We start from the raw sequence: 22331 nt of genomic DNA, 5'->3' as shown, positions 1-22331 counted from the left end.
ATATTAGCTATTCAGTCTATTATAGTCTTTTCTCTTGTAAACATTCTAATAATCAATGCTAAATAAGAAATTAACATATGAGGCATAACTAAGGATGAATCTAAAAAATCAAAACCTGTTTTGATTACAATGCCAAATATATTAGTACAAAATAACATGGAAACAATCAATATTATTTAATAAATATGACTAAAATTATTATTCTCTAGAAAATTAGCATAAATTTGTCATTTAAGTGGTTTTGAAAGTTTTAGCTGTATAGTTTATTCAAATTAAAGAAAATATAAATTCATATTTATCTTTTCATATTCATTTTTATAATTTCTTTTTAGGTTTATGCTTTCAAAAAAATGTATTTTTAAAGTTCACAGTACATGATCTACTGTTTTTAATAATGATTTGAATTTAGGTATAATCTCTAGCTCACTAGTTTTTGAAACTCTACAAAACCAGTATGGATAGAACAGATAAAAAAGAAAAGTTCTCTAGGGGGTGTGAGGGTGGGTTAGAGTTGCAAGGCATTACAGAGATCTTGTCTAGTTTCCCATCATCGTGTTATGTAACCACATCCCTATACCGCATCATCTAGGCTAGTTGCTCACTTATATTATCAATGTGCAGATTTTACTTTAAGAGTTAATGGAAGAATTCTCTGTTGGGAGTTTAAAAGGCAAAGCACACACACAGTGCTAAATAATGGTGCTATCTAAACAGTGGGTACTTAATTCTTATTTTTGAGCCACATAAATTCTATTGAGGAACAGGGGGTGATGTAGTAGGAAGACTCATAGACCTGCAAACTGTGACATAAGCAGAGGATGTGCTTGATTTTCCTTTGTAGGAGGTGTGGGTTGGTGTGCACAACACAGTCAGGGTTGGCATCACACAGGGGTGGCATCTAGGTAGAGGGGTGAAAGGGGCAGAATGAAATGCATTGGAGGCAGAGGAAATGTGGATATAAAAAGCACACAGATGTGCTTGGGGTACTTTGGGGAAAAAATCCATTGTGGTTAGAGAGGAAGGTATGAGGCAGAAGGGAGACTAAGACCCGATTGTAAAGGCTGTGTAGGTCAAATAAAAAAGACTCAATTTTTAAGGCCACAGGGACCAGAGGGGATAAGCCGACAAGACTGTGTGGCATAATAACACAATTCTTTAGTGTCAAAGTGGGGAAGACTAAAGAGGAAAGATGCTGGGAGTATGAGGGTCAGTTTAGGTGTATATATCTAAGTCAGTTTTCTGATTGCTTATCTTCTCATACCAAAAACAAAATTAGCAAACCAAAGCATTTTTTTCTTACAGGTCTGATCAGATTTTCTAGTTCTGATTGTGTAAAAGTTACATTTCCTCATGAAAATGTGAGCTCCAGGCCAGATATTTTATTCTTGCACATATTCTAAGGCCAAGAGCAGTGTCTGGAGCAAGGGAGGCAGTCAACAAACATCTGTACATGAGAGACGTGGCTTCTCCCAGTTGGGCCAGTGTCCTTGACTCCATCCCTCAGTGCTTTATCAGAATTCCTGCCCAATCCCACCACCACCATATTTCAAGGTGCTGTTTCACCCAGATCAGGACACTACACATACCTGCAGTGTCCCTGGTGAACCTACCCTTCATCAAACCGCTCTGTCTCCTAGTAGATGAAAGATACAGTTCTCACTGCTATCTAGTTCTTTCCCCACAAATTATTTTCCACAGGGATGCTTACAGGAGGAAAAGAGACAAAGCGTTAAAATTTGTAAGTCCATCTCTTTTCTCATTTAACAATCTATTTTATGTTCTTTATTTTTTATGATTTCCTTTTCTTTGGTTCTTCCCCCCACCCAACCCCGATTAATGAAATCTAGACGTAGTGGTTATGAATTGGGCTGTGAACCTTAAGGTCAGCAGTTTGAAACTACCAGCTGTTAAATGCTGGAGAAAGATGAGGCTTTCTGCTCCTGTAAAGATACACATCCTCGGAAACCCTATAAAGGGTCACTATGATTTGGAACTGACTCCACGGAACATAACCACCACCACCACCATCACCACCAAACTTAGTTAATCACATATTTATTTTTTCTTAATATAGTATGTTGTTTTTGTAAAGTGCCGTCAAGTCAGTTCCGTCTCATAGACACCTTGTGTAGGATTTCCGAGGAGCAGTTGGTGGGTTTGAACTGCTGACCCTGTGGTTCACAGTCTGGTACTGATCCTACAGCACCACACCTAATATGCTTGTTGTTGTTGTTGTTAAGTGCCATCGAGTTGGTGCTGACCCATAGCAATGCTGTATAAGATTTTCAAGGAGCAGCTGGTGAGCTTGAACCACTGACCTTGTGGTTCAAACTGCCTTTAGGGTCCAGTGCATTAGCCCACAGTACCACAGCTATGTATTTTCCTGGAGTCCTGGTGTGGTGCTGTAGGATAAGCACTGAATCGCAAGGTCAGTTTGAATTGGTTTTGCACTGTAGGATAAGCACTGAACTTTGAACCTCAGGGTTAATGGTGCAAACCCAACAGCTACTTCTTGGAAACCCTACACAGTGTTGCTATGAGTCAGAATTGACTTGAGGGCACACAACAACAACAGACTTATTTTCTTATGTTCGCCACATATTTATTTCTTCTTAATAAACTTTTTGTTGTTGTTAAGTGCCGTTGAGTCGATTCCAACCCATAGCGACCCTGTATATGGTTTCCGAGGAGCAGCTGGTGAGCTTGAACCACCAACCTTGCAGTTCAAAAGGCTTTGCGGTCTGGCGCATGAACCCACAGCACCATTCCTGGAGTCCAGGTGTGATGCTGAAGGATAAGCACTGGACCTCAAGGTCAGTTTGAACTGCAAGGTTGGTGGTTCAAACCTGCAAGCTTCGCTTTGGAACCCCAAAACAGGGTTGCTATGAGTCAGGACTGACTCAATGGCACTTAGCAGTAATGACGTGTATTGTCCTAAGGACAAATCTGGCTGCTTTCCCACAGATTTTAATATGTGATCTTCATATTTTACTTGTCTGCTAAGTAGTCCATTTTAATATAATAGATTCATTCCTTGATCTAGTTATTATTTGTTATTTTCATGTGTCTTTACATTTCAAATATATTTATCATATATTTGTAATGTTACATAATATCATATTGGAGTGCCAGTGTGGCACTGTAGGATAAGTACTGGACTGCAAGGTCGGTTTGAACCGAAAGGTCGGTGGTTCAAACTCATCAGCCGCTTGTCAGAAACAGGGTCGCTGTGGTTCAGAACTGACTCGACGGCACTAACAACAGCATGGCATATATATTTTACTTAACAATTCTCAATGTTTGGTACAAATGATTAATACTAGTAAACAATTTGCTTCTCTTATCTTTGCCTTTCATTCTGCCATTCTATCCTCTCTTTTGACTGTATTTTACAGACTTGTCATTTCTTCATTGCATGTTGTTGTTGTTGTTGAATGCTGTCAAATTATTTCTGACTTAAAGTGATCCAATACACAGTTTCTGAAGAGCTGGTGGCTCCGAACTGACCTTGCAGTTAGCAGTCCAGTGTTTATCCTATAGTACCACACCAGGGCCCCTCTTCTTTCTATTTTTGTTAAGTGCCATCTAGTAAGTTTCGACTCCTAGTGACCCTATATAGGGTTTCCCAGGAGTGGCTGGTGAGTTTAAACTGCTGATCTAGGGGTTCAAACTGATCTTGTAGTCCAGTGCTTATGGTGAATTTAGTACATATACAGGTAACAGAACCTAACTTACATGTAGGTTACTTTATGTTACCAAAATTTTGGTGTTCATAAAAATAGAAATCACAAATTACTATTAATTCACTCCTTTATTTTCTTCTGCCCACTAAGAAACCTGTAGTCAAATTTCTGTCCAAACCTAGATACTATACAAATCAGTAGAATGCACTGTTGGGTGCTAATCTTATCTAATTATATTCTCTGTTTTTTCCATTGTTCTGATGCCTGGTGTGGTGCTGTATGATCTGTGTTGGAATGTGAACCACAAGGTCGGCAGTTCAAACCCATCAGCTAGAAACCCTATGCAGGGTCGCTATGAGTTGGAACCAACTCGACAGCACTTAACATTAGCAAAATTTGCATCATGCAAATTTTCTGTATGTCACTTTAATATCTTTGCAAAACAAAGGAGGAAAAATATGGATTTTTCTAGGGTTGTTGTTGTTAAATACAGTCGAGTCAATTCTGACCCATAGCAACCTCGTATATGGTTTCCGAGGAGCAGCTGGTGAGCTTGAACCACCAACCTTGCAGTTCAAACAACTTTGCAGTCTGATGCATTAGCTCACAGCGATATACTGTGAATTGGAAATGGAACCATATTAAAACATCTAAATTTTCTAAGGAATTTCCTAAGCGCTTTTGTGATGTTTGTTGTTGTTAAGTGCTGCTGAGTTGGTTCCAACCCATAGGGTTTCCAAGGAGTGGCTGGTGAGTTTGAACTGCTTATTCAAACTGACCTTGTGTTCTGGTGCTTATTCTACAGCGCCACACCAGGACTCACGTTTATGATTATCCATCACTAAAAAAGTAAAAAAAATATTTCTAACTCCAAAAAACAGCCCAGATGTTCGGATCCTGTTATGAAGGAGAAACAGATCCACCACTAAACTCATATTCTCCATTTTTTCTTTCTGTCACCCACTCACCAATCTCATCTCCCCCGGCTCCCGGCAACACACATTTTCCCCTTGATAATCTTATGTTTAATCCAACTCTCCCTTCTCCTTTTTAAATCAGATAGTCTCATGTTGTGTTTTCATTGTTTTTCCACCATTGTGCTGCTGATATTAGCCATTTTGTTCCCATAGCAAGCTTTGGTGTCTGGAATTTCTTTTGCTACCTTCAAAATGAAAGATACTTTGGTCCAGTGAAGTGATCTAGTCTAAGAATACAAAGTTTATGAGCTCTTTTACAAATCTTCATAATCTTGGCTAAGAAGACCTTAACCTTTTTCACTTAAAGTTTCCTGTAGTTGGCTTCTTTCTGGTTTGTCTACTTTGCAGACTTAGCATGAACTAATCAGAAGGTTTCCTTGTAGAATCTAAATACTCTGGTGCATCTAATAGTCTTTCTTAATTTACAGAATAAAGTTTTTCAAATCAGGTAGGTTTTGCTTTGTTTTTCTTCAAGAATTTCATTAAATTATAAGTTTGCCTTCAACTTGTATATTTTCTCTTAACATTCTATTCAGAAAGAAATATAATAGATTATTTTTGGGGGTGGAGGGCTGCCAACCATCTACTGCCTCTACCCTTCTAACAGGCCTCAATTTCCTGTTCCGGAATTATCTATGCTTCCACATACTCACTATCTGGGATAGTGGCTACAGAGCCTCTGAAGACTTCTTCATATCCTCTCCTTCATTCTCTAAGGGGCTTCTTGACCAAATTCTGCCAATTGACCCCTTTCTCCTGAGTGTTTGTATCTTGAGAAGAATAAGACAAGGGTAAAAAGTCCATAGTTCCAGGACACCTCTGGGTGACAGTAGTGCTAGAGGCATCCTTTATGGCAACTTGAAATTGTTTCAAGTTCTTCTTCAACCTTTCCTCAGAGATTGAGGTACCACTACCATGTCCTATTAAATTCACTTTCTGCTCAATATAGCCATGGGTTTCTATTGTAAAAATACATACGTTTACATGATATATGCACATGGGCCTGCATGGCATAAATAGTTAAACACTTGGCTACGAACTGAAAGTTTGGCAATTGAAGCCCATCCAGAGTCACTTTAGAAGACAAGCCTTCTGCTTCTGAAAGTTCTTAGCCATAAAAATCCTATGGAGCACAGTTCTACTCTGACACACATGGAATAACCATGAGTTACAACAGACATTTTCATTTTTTTTTTAACATGTACAAATGCTCTTTCCTGTGTCATATTCTCTTGCATGTCTTGTAATTATACCACCATTTCTGTTTTACATTTGTCAATGTTTAGTATCAGTTTTCTTTTAGTTACTTCTATTATAAAATGGCAGTTTCCAAAGTTTGTTCTAAGAAACAATAATTATACTTCAGGGTTAACGTATGTTATATGAAAAAAGAAGAGGGGCATTATAGTTAATTAAATTTGAAAATTACAGGGGTACACAAAATTAGATTCTTTCCCTTCGTACTGTGGGTTTCTAGTACAGACAGAATTTATGAGACAGCTTTTTCTAAACTTACTGCTATCTCTCTTTTATTATTATTATTATTATTATTTTGAATACTGTTCATTACTACTTGATATTAATCTTTTCCCATTTTATCTGCAGTTCCTTTGTAAAATGAATTTCTAATATATACTTTTAAAATCTTCAGACTTGATTTTTACTTATTTATTTTATTATGGAAGTACAAAAATTTTTAACTGAGCTACATGGTTTAAATTTTTTAACATGGACCTATAATCAAAGCATACATTTTAAGTCTAGTTTATTACAGGTATTACCCTATTATGATCACTATGAGTCAGAAGAGACTTAAACAGATTGAGTGTGTTTTTATGTTTTGTGGTTTTTTTCTGGTTCATTGTTCTTTTGATAGTTTATAATTATTACTTTCCTGACACCTGCTACACATCAGTGATAAGTTTTCTACTGTTTCTGCAATACTAATTTAAGTATTTTAAGTTTACATCAATGTGGACCTATAACCTTCTGATGATGATTTATAAGATACTTTCAAAAATAGTCCTGAACCTCAGTGATGAAATCAGAATGTTAAATTACGGTGGTTCATGAGATAATTTAGAAGATAAAATTTCCTATACTCCTTATGAAATTCCTTGATCTACATAAAAGTATGTGGCCATAGACATAGCTTATTTTATTGCTCTTTACTTTATTGCATTCACAGATATTATATATATATTTTTATACAAGGAAAGTTTGTTGCAACCCTGTGTCGAGCAAGTCTATTGGCGCCATTTTACCAGCAGAAATACTCACTTTGGGTCTCTGTGTCATATTTTGGTAGTTCTCACATCTCAAAACTTTTTCATAATGCTATTGCACACAGTATAGTGTCAACATAGATTTTGTTCGCATTGGGACACCAAAAAAATCATGTGACTTACTTTATTGTGGTGGTCTGTAACCAAACCTGCAAAATCTCCAAGGCATGCTTACATAGAACATTATCAATATCTGAAACCAACTTATTTATAGTTTGGTCATGTTGGTGCTTTTCCTATTAAGCGAATGCTCAATTTTTCATTCTGATATGGAGACAAATGGCTCAAGCACAGACCTGGGGTAAAGTCATTTTTCCTGATCATTTTCCTGATAGCAATTCCTCTGACTTCATTGGCAAAATGAAAAGCAATTGTCAGTGACTAGGTAACTGGGAGCGAGAGGCAGCAGATGATGTTAAAACAATATGCTAACATTTTTAACCTGGTAATTATACCTCAGAGAAAAATATTTATTGACTGATTAAAGCTTCAACATATGAGAAAACTAGAAACAATCTGATTGTCTAACATTTAGAGAATGGCTGAGAAGAAAATGGGTTAAGAAGATAAACCTTATGAACTATATTTACATTTTTTTTCTATGGAAACATAGAGTACATAAGAAAGGAAATATATCAAACACATTTTATCACAAAATTAGATAAAAATAGAAAATCTAGGTAAAATAAAGATAATGTATGAACAGTGATAAGAATAACTAACATACTAACTATACTAAAAAAATAGCTATTATTTGCAATGGAGATGTTCTTTGTATTACTTTATTTATTAAAGTTAGCAAATAAACAAATAGAAGTTCTTTGAAAAATTGTTTTATCTATGTGTGTATGTAAATCACATATACACACATATGTTGTTATTGTTGCTAAGTGCAGTCCAGTCGATTTTGACCCTTAGTGACCCTGTATAGGATTTCCAGGGAGTAGCTGGTGAGCTTGAACAGCTGACCTTGCATTTCAAACGACTTTGCAGTATGGCGCATTAACCCACAGTACCACACGAGGACTCCAACATATGAGGGGGCTCCAAAAAGTTTGTAGAAAAATTCCATGATCTTTTAAATGCAATTCTTAAATGAACTTTTTGAAGCCCTTTAAAACACTGGTATGAATAAAAGGGCTTTCTCAATAAATAAATGTACATTTAGGAACAAATATTTGTTTCTTGAGAATAATACTATCAGTTTTCACATTAGAAGTATGTAGTCATTATTTCCTTCCAATTCCTTGCCTCCACATAAATTACAGATCAAATTAAAATTAATGTCATCCCAAGTATGCCACCTGGCATTGTATACTCAAAGATAAGGATTCTAAAAGCAGAGACATAACTAAAATAACCTTAATTAAGTATGACTTTTAAAAAGTGTGGATTCTTTGATTTAGATGTTAGAATACCTAAAGAAAACTGAACAAATGCAGTTACTTGGGACCAGAAACAGGGAAGAAGAGGTGTAATGTACCTAAGGGTCTCATTATCCTGACAGTGAAAGTGAAAGAGTTCATAATGAGGAATAGAATCTAACACTTAAACTGGACAGATGTAAGGGAATACAGAAGTCATTTGTGTACTTTGAAAGGATCTATGGTAGATTAAAATCTAAAGAGAGAGAAAGACCATGAGGGCAATTTTGTTATCACTAAGGAACTACCTGAGGGACAGGAATAAAGTCAAGCTGTTTTTCTCATTAAATATTAATTGTTCTGTTTAAATCTGTTTGAAGGAGCATAGACATATATGAAATATTGCACTGGGAAAGACTCACTCTTCCCCTAGCCAGAATGCTGAGGTTAACACAAACCTTAGTGACATGCTATTGAAATATATAACTGTCTCCTCAATGTCAGCTTTAAACACTGTAAACACTCAAGGTGAGGTCCACTCCAACACTTGGTAGACATTCATTTATGTTACTCATAAGTTGTCGAAAACCTTTCAAGACAATAGCACCAGTGCTCTTTATGAGCACAATACAAAACACCCTTTCTTAAATCTGTCAGTAAAATACAGTTAATGAAAAATTCCTGCTTTGCACCAAGCAGCAGATCATTAATTAAGCCGTGGCTCAAGAAGAGCTCCAAAGCACTTGATAAAGGGGCACTCCCAGAAATCAGTGTCTCACTCACCGCCTCAAGTTTTAAATACTATAATTTTTGTATTTTTCTTGCCATGCTTTATTCATCTTAAAAAAGGCTTTTTTTTTTAAATTAAGCAAACATTATAACAACATTAAAATAATTTTACAGAAACAAAATTCACCCACAAGCTTGTCACTACAGAAATCAACCTAATTTGTCCATAGGATATGTAATTTGTAGTCATAACTGCATCATCCATAATTGAGCAGGCATTTCTAAAAGGCATTACTTAACATTCCCTGACATCATGCTCTGGTAAACTTCCCTAGCTTGCATATTGAATTTGTACCAGAAATCCAGTATAAACTATTGGCCAATCAAAATATGAATATTTACTGAATTCCCCCCAAATGTGTACTACAAGGCATAGTTTAGAAATAATGCAATTTAAAGATACTTCATAATTCACATTGATCTTTATAGTTAAAATAAATTTAACTTATATTTTTATATAATTTTATATTTATAATTTATAAATAAATCTTGATAATTCACTTTTCATCTTACCTCTTCTCCGGACAGATAGTAGGCTGAGAGCAGTCCACCAACGAAGCGTATATTTACTTCAAAAACAGAGATTTCAGCATTCTGTGTGAAGAACATAAAGGTGAGTCACAAAATGATAGTACATAATTCAGAAATATATCACTGTGGTAAAATGCAATTGTTCAAATCTTATATACTTGCAATCGTATACGCTTATATACAAGGGGAAAAATTCCTATTTTTAATGTGTCAAATTAGATAATAATTATATTTAAAGTGAAAACTATAAAAATACCTAAAGTATTTTAAAAGTTCTCTCCTCCCTTTATTCCACAGCAGCTAGAACAGTGTTTTCTATTTAAGGACTCCTGGTGTGGTGCTTTAGGACAAACAACAATTCTCTATTGCTAACTTCAAGATGGGAGATTCAAACCCACCAGCCATTCCAGGGGAGAAAGGTGAGGCTGTCTATTCCTGTAAAGATCTATAGACCTGAAAACTCTATGGAGTACGTCTCTTCTGTCCTAGAAGAGAATGGAACTTGCTGACAGTGGGTTATTCTCCATTTGTATAGATAGGAAAGGCCAGGGCATTCTATTTTTTCTGTTCTGTGCTATCCCTCTATTTGCCTTCTTTTTATTTGGTCCTTTCTTAAAGGTCATTTGGATTTTTTTATACTTTGGCTAAATGTTGTTGTTAAGTGCTGTCGAGATGATTCCAACTCACATGGAACCTGTATAGGGTTTTCAAGGAGCGGCTAGTGAGTTAGAAGCACTGACTTTGCAGTTCAAATTGACCCTGTGATCCAGTTGTTATCTTACAGCACCACACCAGGTTCAACTTTATTCTAGTATTCTTCTCACATCACGTGACAGTTACACAATAGAATGTACACAGGATTTGAAGTCAGGAGACTTGAACCACCAACCTTGTGGTTAGTAATCCAGTGACTATCCTATAGCTCCACACCAGGACTCTATGAAGTAAGTACAGTACTATTATTATGTCCATTTTACAGATACAGAAATTGAGACTTAGTGTGACTTGTTCAGGACAACTATTAGGTGGTAGATTTGTACTTTGATACTCTGATTCCTGGTCTAGGGCTCTTCCCCATTCTGCTGGTCTGTTTCAAAAGATTTCACATATGTACCAAGTCTTTTTATTAATGAGCAAAGTAATTGTTGCCAATATTTTAAATATTTAATACTATTTGGCTACTAAATGGAGCTATCCTGCATTTTATTATTACATAAATGACATGGCTAACTTACTATAAAAGCAATGTATACTTTCAGCTTTAGTAAGATTCTCAGACTCTCCATTTTAGTGTGAGAAAACATTTCCAGAAACAAACAAACGGCAATATATGTTCATTCTATCTGAAAAGTCAGCATCTAACAATTGAAGCTAAGTAATTATCTAAAAGGAGTCCTGGTGTGGTGCTGTGGGTGAATGCACTGGACTGCAAGGTCATGTGAACCACAAGATCGGCGGTTCAAGCTCACCAGCCTTTCCTTGGAAACCTGATAGGGTCACTATGAATCAGACCTGACTCTGTGGCACTTAAAAGCAACAACAACAATTATCTAAAACTCTTCCAAGAATTTCCTATTGAAGAATGATTATGAGAAAAACTATTTAGGAGAGACAATTAGTGGGTCAGAGTTGGGTGAGCTTGTTTGATTCATAATTTATAATATGTTGTTGTTGTTATGTGCTGTGGAGTCAGTTCCGACTCATAGCGACCCTGTACAGGGTTTCCAAGGCTGTAAATCTTTATGGGAGCAGAAAGCCTCATCTTTCTCCCGTGGAGCAACTGGTAGTTTTGAACTGCTGACCTTGTGGTTCACAGCCCGATTTGTAACCACTACGCTACCAGAGCTCCTTATAATTTATAATATACAACTAGTATAATTTGATCAAAAGTACTTTGTTGTTGTTGTTAAGTGCCAGTGAGTTGGTTCTGACTCATAGAAACCCTGTAAAGGGTTTCTGAAGAGTGGCTGGAGGGTTTGAGCCACCATCCTTGTGGTTAGCAGCCCTGTACTTATCCTGCAGTGCTACACCAGGACTCCAAAAGCATTCTATATGGGTGCAATTTGAATTATAATACCAGGTATGTATTACATAAATATTGGTAAAGTTTTTATATTTCACTAAATTACTGCTTTCAGTGTGAATTAGTTATAGTTTAACATAAAGAAAACAAAAACTCTTATAACTAGGCCAATAAACAATGTAATAGTAAACATGGAAAATATTGGAACTGTCAATAATTTAATTTTCCTTGGATCCACAATGTTCATAGAAGTGGCAGTCAAGAAATCAAACAATATATTGCATTGGAAAAATCTGCTGCAAAGACCTTTCTAAAGCATTACAAAACAAAAATAACACTTTGAGGACAAAAGTATGCTGATCAGCAGCACTATATGCATGTAAAAGCTGGATAATGAATCAGGAAGAATGATGAAGTATTGATGACTTTTGAATTCTGGTGTTGACAAAGAATATTAAGTATGCCAGGAGCTGCCAAAAAAACCCCCAAATAAACCAATAAACCTGTCTTGGAAGAAGTACAGCCAGAATGCTCCTTAGAAGATAAAATGGTGAGACTTTGTCTCTCATTTGGATATGTTATCAAGAGGGACCAGTCCCTGGTGAAGGACATCATGCATGACAAAGTAGAAGGGTAGCAAAATGACAAAGATACTCAATGTGATGGATTGTCACAGTGGCTGCAACAACGGATTTAATAGTTTGGAGCAGGACTGGGCAGTGCTTTGTTCTGTTGTACAAATGAGGGGGGCTTCCAAAAGTTCATGAAAAAATTCCATTATCTTTTCAGCCCATTTTTTCCCCACAAACTTTTGAAGCCAACTCATAAGGTTGCTATGAGTCAGAACAGACTTGACACCACCTAATAACAAACTACTGCTCAGTAAAAAAAAAGGGAAATTGATTAATGTATTTTGGTCCACACACTACTTCCAATTAATTTAAACCCTCAAATCATACCTCTTATAATATGTACTTGTGTTTTTGAGTCTTAAATTTGAGAGTAGTCCTTCATATTTCTACCTATTGAAGGCTGTTAAGATGATTTTATATTCCCACTGTGGTACATTTGATATGCATTCTCTCTTCCTCCTATGAAAACTTTAGGTAATCTAGACCTCTATATAGACATCTGATAAAAATTATTGCAAGGTAAAGGATTGGGTCATGCCAAATATCATAAGAAATATAGCTCCAGCTAGACATCAATCACTTATTGAGCATAGTTGTTCAACTAAATATTGATCCAGCTATGTATTCTAAACTTAAATTTTATTTATCTTGTTCCCTCTGTGAGGTACTGAGAAAGATGACTTTGCAAGTTGCTGTGCTCAATGTCAATTTCACAGATTCCATAATCCAGTGATATGCTGAACTGCAAGGTTGCTTTGAACCGCAAGGTGGTTCAAGTTTACCAACTGCTCCTTGGAAACCCTATACAGGGTTGCTACGAGTTGATACCAACTCGACGGCACTTAACAACAACAACATAATCCACTGAATCTGTCCAAGAATCCAATTAGGATTGTTAAGGAGTCCATGCAGGTTCCCAGTGATTACTCCATCGTCTTTACAAATCTTGCTTAGAGGTGTCACAAGATCACCACTAGTAGTTATCAATGATGTCATCATCTTACTAATTTTGAAAACGAAAACTACAAGCTTTAGGCTAGAGTACTGAAATTTAGGGACTGAAATTAGAGACGTTAGGTCACGCCATACAACTGACCTAAATCTCTATCAAGCTCTTTCCTCCCTTAGATGATAAGGGCTAAGAAAAAAAAAATCCACCATAACAAATTGGTTGGCTATACTGAGGCAACAGACCAGAAATACACTGATCTAGAGTCAGAAAGATGTGGGACTGAAAGCTGGTTCAGGAACCACCTGAACTTGATATCTCAGACAAGTCTTGGTTTTCTCATTTGTAAAAAGGGATAATGCTTTCTTTAAAAGTCACTGTGAGTCCATGAATAAAAAGCATTCATCTTAATATCCCCAACACAGTTAAGGCATCAGTAAACCACCACTGCTGTTATCAGTGTGCAGAAGGTCAGACTAACTATACTAAGGCCTATCGTTCACAGGAGTCCTGGTGTGGTGCTGTAGGATAAGCACTAGATTGCTAACCACAATGCTGACAGTTCAAATTCATTAACAGCTCCCTCAGAAACCCTACATAGGGTCACTATGGGCCAAAACCAACTTGATGGCACTTAACAACAATAACAACCTTTCATAGGAAAGCTTTCATACAAGGAAACCAGAAATTCTAGAATGCAAACAGATATATTAGGGCAAACATTGGACTGCCAACCACAAAGTCAGTGGTTCAAACCCACTAGTGCCTCAGAGACTTTATATACGGTGGCTATATTTTGGAACCAACTTGATGGCACTTAACAACAATCCAGTTTCTCCATGGCTAAAAAATCTTCTTTTTGAAAGAATACAGTTCCTTATCAAATTTCCTTTTGGATTTTTATATACTTTACATATTATCAGGATTTTCAAGTCAATTTCTTAGCAATATGAGGGTTTTGGTTTGTTTTTATAAATTTCTGATTCAATTTTCTATTAAAATAATCTTATTACATTGAAATTCATTTATTCCTCCTCTTAATATTCATGCAGAATCTTAAAAAAAATCTCCTAAAACATTCCCATTGGCACTATAAGATAAGCATTGGACTGCTAACTGCAAGGTTGTCAGTTCCAACCCATCAGCTGCTCCTTGGAAACCCTATACAGGGTCACTGTGAGATAGAATGAGTCAGAGGCACTTAACAACTTAACAATAACAACAACCCTATATCAGAAGAAAGGTTACTGCAGTGATAGGACAATGTATGCAGCTGTCTGAAACGGCTTGTAATACTAACACTTTGCATGATTTATCCTAATAGTTCACATGAAATTTGCAACCTACTTCATCGGTTTTAATATAAAATTAATTTCTCCCTTATATCACTAAGTCAGCTTGTATTCCAGGAATCTACCCCAAGTATTCTGTGGTTTCTAGCACACAGTCACATGCAAATGTCAGTTTGAGAAACAGATCCAGTCTTTTTGAAAAAGTGCATACATCTATTATTAGGAGTTCTGGTGTAGGGTAAGTACTGGACTGTTACCCACAAGGTCAGGGTTCAAACCCACCAGTCACTTCTTGGAAACTCTTATATGCGGTCACTATGAGTCAAAACCTATGTGATGATGCTTAATGACAACAAGAAGATTAATTAACAGCAAAGGACTGCTAACCACAAACCTACCAGTGATTCCTTAAAAATCCTTACAGGTTTACTAAGAGTTGGAACTGACTCAAAGGCATTAACAACAACATCAATTATTAAGGAGTCCCGTAGTTTCAGAGTTTAATTGCTAACTTCAAGTTCAACAATTCAAGCCAACCCACCAACAGTTTCAAGGGACAATGATGAGGCTATCTATTACCGTAAAGATTTGACATCTCAAAAACCCAATGGACAGTTCTACTCTGTCCTATAGGGAGGGTCTTGATGAATCAGAAAAGACTTGCTGGCAGTGAGTTTGGCTTTTGTTTATTATTATTCTCATTATGAGTAAATGGAACGTAGATATTGTTGGCAAAAGGCTTACCCGTTAAAAAATAAATAAATAAACTTTGATTGGAGAAACTTCTCTACTATTGTGATTCTCCTTTAGCATTAAAGAACATAATACTGTCAAAAGACAGTAAATGAATTTACACCTTAATTCAAGGGGTGGAAAATCTTTTCTATTATCATGGATGTCACAAAGAAACAATTTCTATTTTAAACTTAAGCTTTTCCTTAATATTTATATCCAATAATTTACTGTACTTATGTGTAAAATCAGAGTCCTGGTGTGACACGGTAGGATAAGCACTGGACTGATAACTGCAAAGTTGGTGGTCCAGACCCACCAGCTACTCCTTGGAAATCCTATACAGGATCACTGTGGAATGGAACCAACTTGACGGCACTTAACAACAAACAATATAATAGATATGATTTTGCATTTGATAAAAAAAAAACCTCCTGGAAAGAACCTTTATTATTTTCAGAAATATTTAATTCTACTTAGTGTTCAATCCCAATTTTTATACACTGATTCAATTCAGAGCTTTCAGGATGAATTCAAAGCATAATGGTTTCTTTTCAAATAGGGTATCACTGTAAGCTCTGCGGAAATCATTAGACAATCTCTTTGCTATCCCATGCGAGTAGTTTTACTAAAGGTAATACAGAAATGGCTACAATCATACACTGATAGAGAATTTCCAGAGGTTCAAGCCAGATTCAGAAGAGGATGTGGAATGAGGGATATCACTGCTGATGTCCAATGGATCTTGGCTGAAAGCAGAGAATATCAGAAAGATGTTTACTTGTGCTTTATTGACTATGCAAAGGCTTTCGCTCGTGTGGATCATGACAAGCTATGGAAAACATTGTGAAGTATGAGCATTCCTGAACACTTAATTGTGCTCATGAGGAATCTGTACATGGAACAAGAGGCAGTTGTTCGAACAGAACATAGGAACACCAAATGGAAAAAATTAAGAAAGGTGTGCGACAGGGTTGTATTCTTTCACCATACTTATTCAACCTGTATGCTGAGCAAATAATACGAGAAGCTGGGTTCTATGAAGAAAAACGTGGCATCAGAATTGAAGGAAGACTCATTAACAACCTGAATTATGTAGATGATACAACCTTGCTTGCTGAAAATGAAGAAGACTTAAAATATTTACTGATGAAGATCAAAGACCACAGCCTTCAGTATGGATTGCATCTAAATGTAAAGAAAACAAAAATCCTCACCACTGAACCAATAAACAGCATTCATATCAACAGAAAAAAGAATGAAGTTGTCAAGGACTTCAATCTTCTTGGATCAACTATCAACACTCACAGAAGCAGCAGTCAATAAATCAGATGACGTATTGCATTAGGCAAATCTGCTGCTGCACAAGATCTTTTTAAAGTGTTGAAGAGCAAAGATGTCAGCTTGAGGACTAAGGTGCACCTGATCCAAGCCATGGTATTTTCAATAACCTCAAATGAATGCAAAATCTGGACAGTGAATAAGGAAGACCATAAAAGAATTGATGCTTTGGAGTTAACGGTGTTGGAGGAGAATATTGAAAATGCCATGGGCTGCCAAAAGAACAACAGATCTGTATTGGAAGAAGTACATCCAGAGTGCTCCTTGGAGTCCAGGATGGCCAAACTTTGTCTCTCATACTTTAGACATATTGTCAGGAAGGAGCAGTCGCTGGAGAAGGATATCATGTTTGGTAAGGTGGAGGGTCAGAGAAAAAGAGGAAGACACCTAGACAGATGGATTGGCAAAGTGGAAGCATCAATGTACTCTAGCGTGGCAACAATTGTGAGGTTGGCCTAGTACCGGGCAGTGTTTTGTTCTGTTGTGCATAGGGTCGCTATGAGTTGGTACCGACTCAATGGCATCTAACAATAACAACAACGAGCTCTGAAATCATAGTTTATTTTGCTAACATGTCTCCAAATTCCCAATCAACTTTCTACTCGGCAAAGTCTAAGTCTGGATTTCTAGAGCTACTATCATAAGTGAGAAGCAAGCAAGGTTTAATCATTACTGCTCCACTACAAAGCAGTGCCTGGTGTGGTGCTGTGGGCTAATGTGTCAGACTGCAGAGTTGTTTGAACTGCAAGATTGGTGGTTCAAACTCACCAGCTGTTCCTTAGAAACCCTATACAGGGTCTCTATAGGTAGGAATCAACTCGACGGCACTTGACAACAACAACAAAGGGATGCAGTGACAATGTTTTGTAACAACTACTCCACTACTAACCCATGCTTTACCTTACTGAGAAGCATGTTGGAAATAGTGAGACTTTTCAAAGTCAAGGAATAAAGAGAGGTGGTGGTGGTGGTGGTTATGTGCCATGGAGTTGGTTCTGATTCACAGCGACCCTATACAGGGTTTCCGAGGCTGTACATCTTCACAGGAGCAGAAAGTCTCACCTTTCTCCCAAGGAACAGCTGGTAGTTTCGAACTGCTGAGTTCTGATGGCTCAGTATCTAAGCACCTGGCTGCTAACCAAATGGTCAGTCATTGGGACCCACCAACAGATCTACTCTGCCAAGGTTTGGCAGTCTGCTTCCATAAAGATGTATAGCTTTGGAAATCCTTTGGGGCAGTTCTACTCTATCCTAGGTTCCCGGTAAGTCTGAATCAACTCGACAACAATATGTTGTTGTTGTTCTGTTTTTGTTTTTTGTTTTTTTTTTTTAACTGTAAGTAACCCTTGACTATGCTTAGAATGGAGTCCTGGTGTGGCACTGTGGGTTGATGTGGTGGGTTGATGTGGCAATGTTGGTTTGAACCACAAGGTCTGTAGATCAAGCTCCTTGGAAAGTTTATACAGGGTCACTATGAGTTGGAATTGACTCCACGACACTTAACAACAAAGTTTAGAATTAATGTATATCATCTTAATTTAGAACATCAGAGTATTTTATATAGAACATCAGAGTATTTTAATTAGAACATCAGAGGATATGTTAAATTCACATTTTGGGGATTAAAAGTAAGTATGAAAGTCCTCTTCATAAATTAAATTTTAACACTAAATAGAAAAACTCAGCATGACACGATTGTAGTAGTTTTTAGTTTCACAACTGAGTAACACGGTAAATCTCTTATGACTAACAAAGTGCAAGTTCTCTGGGCCACAAAGTTAGGAAAATAGCTCTGCTGGCCTGTGTTAGTGGGTTGGTGTTTTACTATGCAGACCCAGAGGGATCTTAAAGTAGCAGCCCAATCTATCATTAATTACTGTCAGAGAGAACAGCTCAGTATTCTCTCATAGCCTAAGCTCAAATCATCACCCTTGGCAGACACTCCTTAGCATTCAGAGGAAAATACTGAACAACTCCAGTCAACAGGGTAATTAACATAGTTATCTGCACCCATCAGAATGTAATGTTGCTCCCAAGCAGACCTTTTACACTAGCAAGAATCACTCCATGGCATGGAAGTCCAGACATAAGCTAAGTACTTACTCAAGGATGAGAAGGCCCAAAGCTGCTTCCTGAGGTCAGTCTACATTTTTCCAACAGTGAAAATAACAGTTTAGTTTTTCTGAGAAGTAGGATGGCATTGACAAGCAAAAAGTCTGAATATTTTAGAAAACAAAAGGTCATCTCTGTTGTCTTCTACAACAAATGGTGCTCATGACAGTCACAGGTACACCCCAGGTGCCTGCCAAAGATCACAGTTTCAGTGCACTGCTAGCTAGTGTCCGAGACAATCTAATTGCTTATACTTGGTCAGTCTAAAAATTCTGTCCCTGAAACTGAGACAAGAAGGAAAAATTGCTTTTTAAGGATGATTTTAATATTGCTTTGGCTTTTTCTGAGGGTTTATTGAAGAAATCATCTGACGAAAACTTCTATATATTCTATAAAATTCATAACTAAAGAACTTTTAAATATTTTTCATGTAAGGATACAAGTAATTAACATCTCTTTGTTGTTTGTTGTTAAGTGCCTTCCAGTAAGTTCTGACACATACTGACCCTGTACAGGGTTTCCAAAGCTTTTAAATCTTTGCAGGAACAGAAAATCTCATCTTGCTCCCAGACATCTCTTTAAATATCTGTAAATAACAGAACACTCAGAACCACAGTTTGCAAATGTCCAAATAGTCTGGGTGTCTTTATGAAGCACTTGAGTATCTGTCCTTATGCTAAAGATATTCCTGTATCACAACCATCAAAGAAAGTCACATCAGATCCATTCTAGAAATAAGTAAAAACAGGCATGACAACTGCATCTGCATTCCAGATTATTTCTAACTGTATAAAAAACGATACAACACAGTTGTCCTTGCACAGCTTGGTCTTCCAGGGAGTCTAACATAGTCTGAAGGGAAGTAAAACAAGATAGGGATTGAATGGTGGTAGCAGTGGTGTATGGAGTCCTGGTGTGGTGCTGTGGGCTAATGCATCAGATTGCAAAGTCGTTTGAACTGCAAGGTTGATGGTTCAAGCTCACCAGCTGCTCTTTGGCAACCCTACACAGGGCCGCTATGGGTCAGAATTGACTTGACAGTGCTTAACAACAACAACAACAGTAGTGGTGTGCTGTGGAGTTGGTTCCCACTCATAGCGACCCTGTACAGGGTTTCTGAGGCTGCAAATCTTTACAGGGGGAGAGAGCTTCATTCTTCTGCAGAACAACTGGTTGTTTCGAACTGCTGACCTTGAGGTTAGCAGCCCAACTCATAATCACTACACTACCAGAGCTCCTTAGATAGTAATTATCTGCTGTTTATTTAAGAAATACATTTACTGAATACCTGAATGATGCACGCTAATGAGTACTGTGATATTAAGATGACATGTCTAACCTCAAAGGACTCATATTCTCGGGTTGCTTTTATCTCTCTTGACATTTTCATTTCTCCTCTAACAGAAAGTAGGGTCATTGAGGTGGGTGACCTTATTCAATTCACAGCTCTTACCAGGGACAGTCTGGTGTGGCACTGACTGTAAGGGCGGTAGTTCAAACCCACCAGTCAGCTGCTTCTTAGAAACCCTATACAGGGTTGCTATGAGTCAGAACCTGCTCCATGGCAAACAACAACCAGCAACGTGACTTTAGGCATATTAGTTAACCACTTTACTGAAATAGAGACAATACCACTTATCTAGTACAGTGTCATAAAGGTGAAATGAGAAAACAAGCAAAATCTCTTATCACAGTTACCTGGTATGTATCAGGTACTCATTAAATGCTAGTTTCCTCTTTCCTTTCTTTTTCCCTTAGCACATTGGCCCCTTGCTAAGGTACTCGGATTCCTTCTAGACTGTAAGTTCCATAAATGAAAGTGCCTGATCCTTAAAGGGCACTTAGCAAATATTTGATGCATGAAGACTGAATGAAAAATAGCTAGTTTTAGGTGCTTACACTGTGGGATTGTTTTACATTAAAACTGGAAAACTTACCCACTAGAGTCATGAAGACTGAATGAAAAATAGCTAGTTTTAGGTGCTTACAATGTGGGATTGTTTTACATTAAAACTGGAAAACTTACCCACTAGAGTCTATCCTTAGGATTGTCTGCCCAACCCTGTGTTCCTCCCTCTGCAGATACCTGAATCGAATACTAAATTCCATGTCTGAAGTCCTTGCTCCCATGTCCAGGAATATATTTATTATTCCCTTGATTTATTGTATGCCAGTTATTACAGCCATTTGCACTTTGTGCTATCAGGTATGCAAATTGATTAACTAGCTAGACCTTAATTAAAAGTAAATCAATTTTAGCTAATGATACTATAAACGAATAAGAAGCATTTACTTTGAACCTTTAAGTGATGCAAATTGAATATTTCACATACAAACAAAATTCTTTTTTGTGTTTTAACTTTTCACTCAATTGTGAACTGGATAAAAGTTTACAGAGCAGATCTGTTTTCTATTCAATTCATACACAGTTTGTTTCATCTCATTGATTGCAATCCTTACAATGTAACATCACTTAGCCTATTTCCTCCCCGAGTTCTTGTTTCTCTTCCTCGTTTCCTAACCCTTCTAAACTTTGTCCTAGGGTCAATGCTTGTCCTTTTGATCTCAAATGGTTGATTATTCTAAGATGTTCCTAGATTTATTTATACTTAAGAGCATAACAGGACAAATTAACTCTCAACATTAGTACTTCTATTTTAGTTTTATCCTCATTTTTCCCTTTAATAAGTCTTGATGAAATAATGTTTTTTGCAATATTCTCACACTATCAAGTAAAACACTTCCATCAGATACAATGATAAAAATGATTAATAACATATTCAAACATGGATGATACTGCATGATAGCCTTAAAAAGAAAATATTTTATTTTGTTTCTGCTTACATTTTTTCCAATTTCTCCTTTATTCAGATAAATGGAAAAATTTCACAGAACATTTTACAAGGCAAATTGTATATCAGTTAAAATAATCACTTAAATCTCTAGGTAGAAAGGGTGAAAGACTACAGTAAAATCTGAGGAAGCTAGAATTCATGTAAGGTGGAAACCTATCAGAAAAGGAAAATATTTTCCACCAATCAACCAAACCAAACCTTCTACCATTGAGTGGATTCTGACCCATAGAAACCCTGCATAATGGAGTAGAACTGCTCCTTAGGGTTTCCAAGGCAACATCATCTTTCTTCCTTGGCAGCTGGTGGATTTGAACTATGGATCATGTGGTTAGCAGCCCAAAGCTTATTATTAACCCTTTGCACCACCATGGCTCCCTTTCCCACTATCAGTTATAAAAAAGTGATTAAAGACTGTACTCTGTCAAAAACAACAAGAAAACAATAAAATGTAGAACTGTGTATTTTATGATTAGAAGAGTAAATCCTTATTTCTTTCTTAAATTTAGATATGCCCTGGTGTGGCGCTGTGTGATAAAGCACCGAGCTGTCACAAGGTCGGTTTAAACCACAAGGTCAATGGTTCAAAATCACCAGCTGCTTCTTGGAAACCCTATACAGGGTCACAATGAGCCAGAACAGACTCAACGCCACTTAACAACAAAAACTAATCTTTTTTTTTTTTTTAATTGGAAAACAAGTAAACAACTTGGAATTGATTTGAGGCAAATTGTACCATAAACAGACTTTGTTGTTGTTGTTAAGTGCC

The 22331-nt window shown here is 36.9% G+C and overlaps 1 protein-coding gene across 1 annotated transcript in view; it reads right to left on the bottom strand.

The window, feature by feature from the left end:
- The window catches only part of MAN1A1 (mannosidase, alpha, class 1A, member 1), a 260368-nt gene that overhangs the window by 159879 nt on the left and 78158 nt on the right, over positions 1–22331 (bottom strand). The window contains exon 5 of the mRNA XM_006839882.1: positions 9612–9692. Coding sequence (XP_006839945.1) covers positions 9612–9692 — 81 coding nt within the window. The remainder of the gene's footprint in view (positions 1–9611; positions 9693–22331) is intronic.

The sequence above is a fragment of the Chrysochloris asiatica genome, unplaced genomic scaffold (genome assembly GCF_000296735.1).
Source record: "Chrysochloris asiatica unplaced genomic scaffold, ChrAsi1.0 scaffold00027, whole genome shotgun sequence".
NCBI classification, from domain to species: Eukaryota; Metazoa; Chordata; class Mammalia; order Afrosoricida; family Chrysochloridae; genus Chrysochloris; species Chrysochloris asiatica.
This window is presented reverse-complemented; position numbering and strand designations above follow the sequence as displayed.